General features: G+C 42.3%; 1 protein-coding gene across 2 annotated transcripts; it reads left to right on the plus strand.

Annotated features, from left to right (window-relative positions):
• The first annotated feature begins 377 nt into the window (after nt 1–377).
• On the plus strand, nt 378–7,205 carry hand2 (heart and neural crest derivatives expressed 2). Of its 2 annotated transcripts, none has more exons than XM_070925047.1 (2): nt 378–995; nt 7,077–7,205. In XM_070925047.1, the coding sequence occupies exons 1-2, from the start codon at nt 378–380 to the stop codon at nt 7,203–7,205; spliced, it is 747 nt and encodes a 248-aa protein (XP_070781148.1). The 2 variants fall into 2 exon arrangements, with proteins under 2 accessions (XP_070781148.1, XP_070781156.1); XM_070925055.1 differs by having other exon boundaries at nt 7,092–7,205.
• Nucleotides 7,206–9,386: the final 2,181 nt, after the last annotated feature.

The raw sequence follows: 9,386 nt of genomic DNA on the forward strand, positions 1-9,386 counted from the left end.
AAGAAGGAGAGGAGGAAGAGGCGCTGCTGCGACTTTACAACAAGAGGGAGAGGAACCAAGTCTATGGAGGAGGAGTTGTGTGGACAGAACTGAGCGGCCTACAGGGCCACTATACACAGGACTAGCCCGGATCTCGACTGTCGCGCGGAATAGCCTACCGTCACGATCGGACCGGGGGGTGGGGGGTGGGGGGGGCTGTTTTATTTTTCGGAAGCCGCCGGGGAGATTATTCAGAGATGCAAACATCTGCTCTGGACAGCCGTTGAACAGCGAAGGCGAGCTCACTGCTGCGGCACCCGAGGAGGACCTGCGTGTGTTCGCGCGTGCGAGAGAGAGTATGTACGCGTGCGCGTGACTGCGCGTTTGCGTGTGTCACTATGAGTCTCGTCTCGGGCTTCCCTCACCACCCGGTCATGCACCACCACGACAGCCACCATTATTCCCTGCACGCGGCGGCGGCCGGTCGGTGTCATGAGGACACTGGGGCCCCTCCGTACTTTACAAGCTGGCTGATAAGCCACGCGGATATGTCTCCCACCGAGTATAGCCTCGCGCCCGGCTACAGCCCAGAGTACCATGGCAACAACGGCGGCGGGTCTACCGGCGCCCTGGACCCCCACCATCACCACCACCATCACTACGGACCCGGCGGCTTGGTTCCGGGGGCCGGCGCCATCTCGGTGAACGGGGCCACTGTCAACATGCACCACCACCACACACATCCTCGGACCGTGAAGCGGAGACCCACGGCCAACCGCAAGGAGAGGCGGCGGACCCAGAGCATTAACTCGGCCTTTGCGGAGCTGAGGGAGTGTATCCCCAACGTCCCGGCAGACACCAAGCTGTCCAAGATAAAGACGCTGCGGCTGGCCACCAGTTACATATCCTACCTGATGGACATCCTAGACAAGGACGGGCAGCACGGGGACACGCAGGCTTTCAAGGCCGAGCTGAAAAAGACGGAGGCTCGGGAGGAGCGGAGGAAGAGGGAGACGGTAAGAGCGCGTGCACCACGACGTACGCGTGCTTAAAGTTTTTGTTATTGTTTTTTTTTGTTTTTTTAATAGCAGGTGAGTAAATAACATAATTTTCCCTCTGGTTAGCTGTAACCCTATATTAAAGGAACACGGGTATAGTCTCTCAGTCTATAGCTGACCCTCCCATAGCAATAGGTCAAAATCTGCTAAATGTTTTATATATTTATTTATTTATTTATTTATTTTTGGAGAGGGTGCAGTTTATAATACTGGTCTATAATCAAAGGCCTTTTCCGAATCTTCAGTTCGGCTCCATATTCTACTGAGCAGCAGACACATTTTACAGGTCAGTAATGGAAGAAAAAAGGAAAAAGAGAGAGAGGGAGAGAAGCAGCCGCCTTAACAGTGGATTAGGCAGCTAGCTTTTAAGGACCTAATGTGATGGAGAGATAAAGCGTAGCCTCGCGCAATTACCGGATCTAAATCGACTCCTGTAACTTTGGCAACTGCAGTCACTGTTGTTATTCAAATCGATTTTCTTTTTGATTTCTAATTGTATTTTCGGTTGGCACGAGCCGCGACCTAACATTCATTTCGCTTTGTGTTGCCGCCGCTGGAAAAAAATTGTAATTCTCCCGGGTGTATTGCAGTGGTTTATCTCGTGGAGGAGGGTGTGCTCGCAACACCCTGGAAACTCGTCCTACTCGTTAGGTCTGGAAACCGGCGATCCGACAAGGCAACGTCCGACAGGAGGGAGGCCATTGTGGAAACTTGCTTTTCACTCTCGCGTCAGAACCCCCCCCCCCCCCCCCCCCCGAAAAAAAATTACTCCAAAATCCATAAAAAAAATAAGGTAATTTGGTGTAAAAATCTGTCTGCGTGTAGATAGAACATAACATAGAATTTATCAAATAGGGGCCCGCGGAGCTTCTTGATTACAGATCAGTTTTGCATGGCACATAAATCCACGCAATGAAACTTTTATTTCATTCTAATTCAAATTCTACTCTTTCTGCTGTTCATAGAAATTGTTTTCTCTTCTGTGCATATACATATATGTATATATTAATATACATATATATATACATACATATATATGTCTTATCACAAGCCCATTAAAATATAGTCCTGTTGCTGAGTATTATATGCCAGCTGAGATTCTATTTTTCAAAGGTCGTGGGTCATTGGCACATAAATATGCTCCACATCGTGACACAAAAAAAAAAAAAAAAAAAATGGTATAATAGACGCCTCTAATTTTTTGACCCGAGATTCGCTAACAAGCCACGGATTATTTTTGCTGATTGGCTTCTAAACTCGTCTCATTTCTTCGAGGAGAAGATGAAGCTGTCCGGTAGGCCTAAAATAGTCAGCTCGCAGCATTGGCTATTATATACACTTATATAAATAAATATATATATATAAACACGGAAATGTAAATTAGGAAACCTGTGTGCTATGTGACATTTTTTTTTTTTTGGAAATCTTTATATGATTCTTTTAGAACCACATGCTGACATGATAAGCAAGCCCACACCACACATCACTGCAGCAATTCAAAAGACTAACACCAGCTTAATGTTGACATCTTTAACTGAGTCACAATGCTAGAGAGCTGGTGTAAACCCAGCTCAGCAAAACAGCCAGTCTACACAGGAGAGAGAGAGAAGAGAGAAAAAAATAAGTAAACAGCAACACAGGCTTTTCCTGTGCAGGAATTGCACACATGGCCGGGTAATCGTACAGGCCCATGAATTTTGGGGGGAGGAATTTTAAAAAGCCAGTGAAGCACATGGGGTGACTGCTAAAGAGAGAGTAAACAGTCATGTAAGTGTGTTTACCCATTTTTTATAATGGACACTTGACTTCATAACCATTGATTACTAAAGGGAAGAGAAAAAAATACCATATTTCCTCCCCATACAGTTGAACCATTTAAACCAAAAGATTTGATGCAATAATGGTATAGTCCGGATGATCAAGTCTGTATAACAGTGGAGCCAGAAAATTGGTTGCCATCCTCAGACAGCTTGGAGCCAGGGGGGCTGCCGGTTCAGCAGTGCAGACCCACCGCTATTACTCCCGGCAGCACTTTTTGATGGTCTCGTCCTTGCAGACCCGCCATATTATCCACATAGTTTGGGCCCCAGTTGTGTGCTGCCGGCATCCTATGGCTACAGCTTTACAAGGTCCTGAAGTGGCTAAGGATTTATTGTTTGGCACATCCAAGAGATTCAAACCCACTTCCACTGTCATTGCGTGGCTTTTGCTTTCAGGAGCTCAGCTGATCCACATACACTGGCGTGAATCTATGTGTGCTCTTTCAAACATAGTAGCCAGTAGTACCAAAGTGCTGCTACTTTATTTATATTTCAGTTATACACCCTCTTTATGATCTAAAGGTTAACAGTTGAAGGTGTTTCTATTCAATGCTGCATGCAAACAGAGCGGAGCATCACATGTCATTGATTCTACATGCTTTGACAAAACTAAGTTGCCTGTTGTTGTTGCCGCACATTTACCTCATGGAGCACGGCTATGTCGTCGTCACCACCACATCTTACCTTACCTGGAGCTAACGTCAAGCTTCAGTCCAGCAGGGAGACTATACGCACAGGAACAAACAATACATGACCACGCAGAGCAGGTCAGGATGGAAGAGAATAGAACAGAATAATTATTTCCTGTCTGTTGCCTAGCATGCTGCCTATAGGAAGTGTGGTGCATAATTGAAGCCAGAAAGCAACCCCCCCCCCCCCCCCCTCACATTTCAAATTGCAATCACTAATAGGAGGATGTAGTCCCGTTAATAACTCATGTCAACTCTTTCGCGAAACTCCAGTCCAGGATTCAAACACACGCTCTCCCCTGCTACACTGCACCCTGAGACGCTGTAGTCGAGTAAAAGTATATATGTGAACAGAATTCCTTTTAAAAAAAAAAGCCTTTTTAAACAAATGAAGACGAAACACGTAGTCACTGTAATGAGTTTGACTGTCAGTGTAGCTAAGGCAAAAGCATATAATGTTGCCTATGCTCCTCAATGTGCTCTTACATTAATGATTAAGTGGTTAACCCATGAGTGAATTTGAAGTGTATTTAAGAGGATGGCCTCTAAGCTTTGCAAAGAAGGGGGGGGGGGGGGGGGGGGGGGGGACTTGAGGTAATAGTCATTTCAGTGGCTGTGAGTCTATATTACATCTCAGTGTGTACAAGGGAGAATTGAGGTACAGATTTTTCACAATTCATGAAAGATTTCTTTTTTTTTTCTTCATCCACACTGTTGTACGTTTTTTTGTTTTTTTGCGGGGGGGTTTTGTCACTGATTACAACTATTGCTTAATCCAGGCTGGTTTCCATGTGGATTTGTTTAGTTTGTTGAACTAGAGTGGAATAATCAATGATCCAGTTTGTGCAAAACTGACTTCACAGAGGCAGGGACGGAGCGCTGCTGGATTTTAAAACCATGCCAGGTCTGTCTTGATCAGTTTGACTTATTTCTTAGGCCACGCTTTTAATCCATGTTTTCATTACATATTATGAGTATACGCACGATTTTTCTGTCAGATCTTCGGCCGAGCACACGCCACAGTGCAGACTGATTATGTGGATTTGGATTTGCATTTGGATCAAATTGTTTAATTGTTCTCTGATAGATTTGGACTTGATATTACTTGATACTGATTGAATTACGGCACACCTTCTCATTTTGTTGCAGTGGTCATTTTTCAGAAAAGGAAACTCTTGTTTAAAACATTTTTTTAATCGCTATCTCTGTGTCACGCTTGATAGCATTTTGTACTGTGAGAGTAATTTTGCATGCCAGCGATGCTTTGAGCGGCCTGATTGGAAAGACACTAGCAGTGGTTTTTACTTCCAGTGATGGGCAGTCTGCAGACTTCTAGATCTCTGGATCTCTTTCTAGACAGAGGAATGGGACCGGAAAATGGTGTCATGTGTATGCTGCAAGAGCCTTCAAAATTGCCCATAAAAGAGCTACTGGCTCTTAGCTTGTTAGTATTTAGTCAGGTTTTAGTTGAGGTGATGAGGTATTATCCACTACTATTAAGCACATTGTGAGTACATGGCATTTATCAATAATCTCAGAATGTTGTAGCACAGTTGTCAAAAATGTGTAGTTAAAAAAGCAGTCATGACTTTTGATTACATTTTAGATTAAATGATTATTTGACATGGGGGGTGGGGGGTCTGCTCTCGTAATAACATTATAATCTGCTTGTAATTCATAATGTTCATAATTCAACATATCCGTAATAATAATAATAATAATAATAATAATAATAATATAGGCCCAAGATAAACTCAGTGTGTGTGTAAAAACCACAATTCCTTGCTCACGGATCCAGTTAGTATTTTATCCACATTCATTATTAATTATTGTTGTTGTTGCCCCCTTTTCTTTTATATAACCTGTTTAGTTTTTTTGTTTTTTTTTTCGCTTTTTGTTGGGGGAAAAAAATTCATAAAAAGACCACATCACGTTGTTACGGCCAATGAGGCATTTGCGGCCAAGAGACTTTAGGACATAATATAAAAGAAAACTTGCGCAATAGAAAGAATGGGGATTCATTTGATCTATTAACCATCTTTCCTCTCTTTGTTTTTGTTTTTTTCTGTAATTGGTTGATGTAAATTGCTAATGGCAGGGCACCTCAAAGTTAAAATTGCACCATAGTGACAAAATAAAACCAATCGCTCAGTTGGCGAGAGAGGAGTAATAGCACGAAATAGCCCTACTTTATAAAAAACAAAACAAACAAAAACGTAAAAACGTAGTAAAGCATTTAAATGTATCAAGGAGAAAACAAACTAAATATCCTTCACAGAGTGAATCATTGATGCGTTTGCCTGTAGGCATGTTGCACGGGGTGGGTCCTGTTTGAGCGATACTCATATTCCAGTGCCACCGCTTCAAGAGCGGCTTTCCGCCTCCAGTGCCGGCCTGGACGGATGGTGGCTGGCGGACTGCAAGTGTGTGTTGTGATTTGGTTTGCCGTTTCAGAATTGGCCTGGGCCCATATACGCTGTCACATGTTTGTTTGTTTGTTTGTTTGTTTTTAATGAAATTTGAAGTAAGAGAAAAATGATATAAAAAATGGTCTTTCATCGTAACTCACTGAATAAGGATGACGCCATTCAACACTGTTGGGATATGGCAGGTTATGTCATCAAACACAACAGTCCAATTATTACTATTATTATTATTATTATTATTATTATTATTAAGGACAAACTGTGCACACTCACTGTGAGTGAAGGGATTAGGCCACAACAGTGACCGGGGCAAACATATAGACATTCTCCTCGCGTGCACGTCTGCAAGTGTAGTTAAACGGCATAAATCGTTAAAATGATGTTACTATTATATGCTATTCTGCCAGGCCTATATATCATATGAATACATTTTGATTAGGCTAAACACCATAATAATAATAATAATTATTATTATTATTATCATATGTATAATCGGAGTAATTATACGTATAATAATAATGATTATTATTGTTGTTGTGATTTGATCACTTATCTTTAAACATTTAAAGCTATTTTAGCTTTTAGTCGATTCTGCTTTTCACCACATTAAACCTCTGCACGGTTTAGGCCTACAGGAAATGTGTTGTTGAGAAAAGCGTTCACATGGGCTCTCTCTCACACACACACACACAACCAGAGTTGAACTTTTTTTAAATTATTATATATATATATATATATTATTATTATATTATTATTTTTTTTACCATGAAACGAACTGTAGGGAACCCGGTTTCAATTCAGTCGAAGCCTGCTGTCATACCCGAACACCTGAGGCAGGTGGCCGCCATCACAGCGTGACGCTTACTAACCACTGCGCAGGCTATCGTAATGTCAATAAGTCTGGTCTTATCTATAGATCTATCCCTTTGTGTGAACTGTACGTGTTCCGGAGTATTAACCAAACTGGGCTTGTCCCAAATACAATATCATTACAGTACAAACACACAGGCAAACATCACGGGCGCTCCATATCAAAACCAAAAGATGCACTCTATTTCAACGTGCATATTATAAATAACAATAAATCGTGTCGTGTGTCTGCAGGTGGAGGTCCCCAAGACAACTTCATCATCCTCATCCTCATCGTCATCCACCTCGTCAGCGGGCGACAAGAAGAGTAAAGGGCGGACTGGATGGCCTCAACATGTCTGGGCTCTGGAGCTCAAACAGTAACGCCCCCCCCCCCCCCCCCCCCCCCCCCACACAAACACACACACACACTCACATGTCGTCGAAGAGAGTGACTGGACAATAATGACGCGCTCTGTTTAACTGTAATAGCGGCCATCATCATCTCTCTTGGACCTCGAGGCCGTGAACTTCCCACTGGACGGTGGACGCCGCGTTGCTCGTATGGCTCCGTTGACTTTGCTGTGGTGAGACACGGAAAACGCCGCTGTTTGCCGATGGTTTGCTTATTGGTTGGAGTTCCCGATAGAACATAACTTCAGATGTATAGCCCCCCCCCCCACCACCACCATTACCATCTTTCATCAGCAAAGGCGCTTTCTGTGATTTTCTGTTGTTTTCTGCGTAATTGTTTGACATTGAACCCTGATTTTCCTACTTAAATTATACCTCGAGGGGGGAAAAAAAGGCCCGCTCCGTGTTCTTTTTTTAAAAGTTGAATTTAAGATTTTAATTGAAAAACAAAAAACAAAACAAAACAAAAAAACAATCTGTGTATTTACGGCTTCACAAGATGGAGCTGTTCTAGATGTTGTGTCAATCATCATTTCCCTATAATTCACCATGTTTGATACCAGTGGAAACTTTGGGATGGACTCGTTTATAAAAAATATATATATATATATATATATATATATATATATATATATATATATATATGTATTTTATATGTATTTTATAAACGAGTCCATCCCAAAGTTTCTGTAGAACTGCGGGTAGAGATAGGCTAGGGCAGCTGGGTTGGGTCGGATGGGGATGAACACGTTAAAGTAACAGCCCCCCCCCCCACCCCGACTCAACCAACCACACACACATGGGGTGTTGACGGAATATATTTATGTGCAATGTGGCCGTTACAAGTAGTAGGCTACCTTTGATTAAATGACCCCCCCGCCCCCTCTCTCTGTCTGTCTGTCTGCCTTTCCCCTCGCAATTTCTGGTTTGTAAATGTAATGACGTCACGGCAATGACGAAGTATCCATGTTGTGGTGTGAAATGTGGTGGGAGTCTAGGTAACGTGGGATGTAAACAGTGTCATGAATTGAATAAACCGCCAAGATGGTGACACGGCAGCTGATGCAAACTGGGCTTATTTCTTACTCTTGGTTGAGTCAAAAAACAAAAACAATAATAACCAAAGAGATGACCTAAAAATGATGTTGAATGGTGTCACTTCATGACAACAACAACAAAAAATGAGCCTAGATTTAATATGGGATTTTGGACAGGGTTGCAAATTGGAAAATAGTCTGCATCACGTATTAAATGGATGTCTGATATACAGATTAACATTTTTAAGTCATAGGAGATGATTTTTTTTTTTTTTTTTTTCAAACAAAACAGACATCATTTATGTTTTTGGTGTAATATAATTCATTTGACTATTTTTCTTTGCTTTTTAAGGTTTGTGTTCACAAATCAAATTCAAGAGAATAGGACTTAATGCCTTTCTCATATAATATTTGTTTTTCTCACCTGATAATAACTGAAAACTGTGTTTACAACTATCATTGGAGTGCACAAACCTTCAACAGCAACGGGAAAACATTAATAACTCGGATGTAGTTGTTATCGAGTGTTAAACCTTGTATTAAACTCCCTGCCAATCAATGTCAGAGTGATAGCAGGTACCATTCGTGCGCCGTGTTTACATTTGAATCGCAGATGAGGCCTTCAGAATCAGAATCAGAAATTCAGCAGCAGGTTGTGTCTTTATTTCCGACTCAGGTTTGCAATGGAGTGTGTGGCCGTTTTAAAACAGTGAAGTTGTCAAGTGAGTCAAATGTGTCTTGTGTATGTCTTTGTGGTGTCTCTGTTTCCTCATATTGGAAAGAGACTGTCCTTCTCCTTCTCCCAGTGATATCCAGTGAAGACATCTTGTGACTACACCTTGGGAGAGCTGATGTATTTAACTATCTGCAATATATATGCACACACACACACACACACACACACACATCCAAGATGGTTGACAGCAAATGACATTCGGCAGATATTGCTCTCGCTTTGTAATCAGTGTGTTGGTTGTGTTTGTGTGAATGTCACCCAGTACTTTGGACAGCAAACTGGATTTGTTGCCGTGTTCGCTGCCCACGGTGACACACTTCTGGGATTTATGCCGCCGACAGGGAAACACTCAAGCCTGACACTCTCATGCCTCACTTG

Source organism: Enoplosus armatus, chromosome 2 (genome assembly GCF_043641665.1).
Source record: "Enoplosus armatus isolate fEnoArm2 chromosome 2, fEnoArm2.hap1, whole genome shotgun sequence".
Taxonomy (NCBI): domain Eukaryota; kingdom Metazoa; phylum Chordata; class Actinopteri; order Centrarchiformes; family Enoplosidae; genus Enoplosus; species Enoplosus armatus.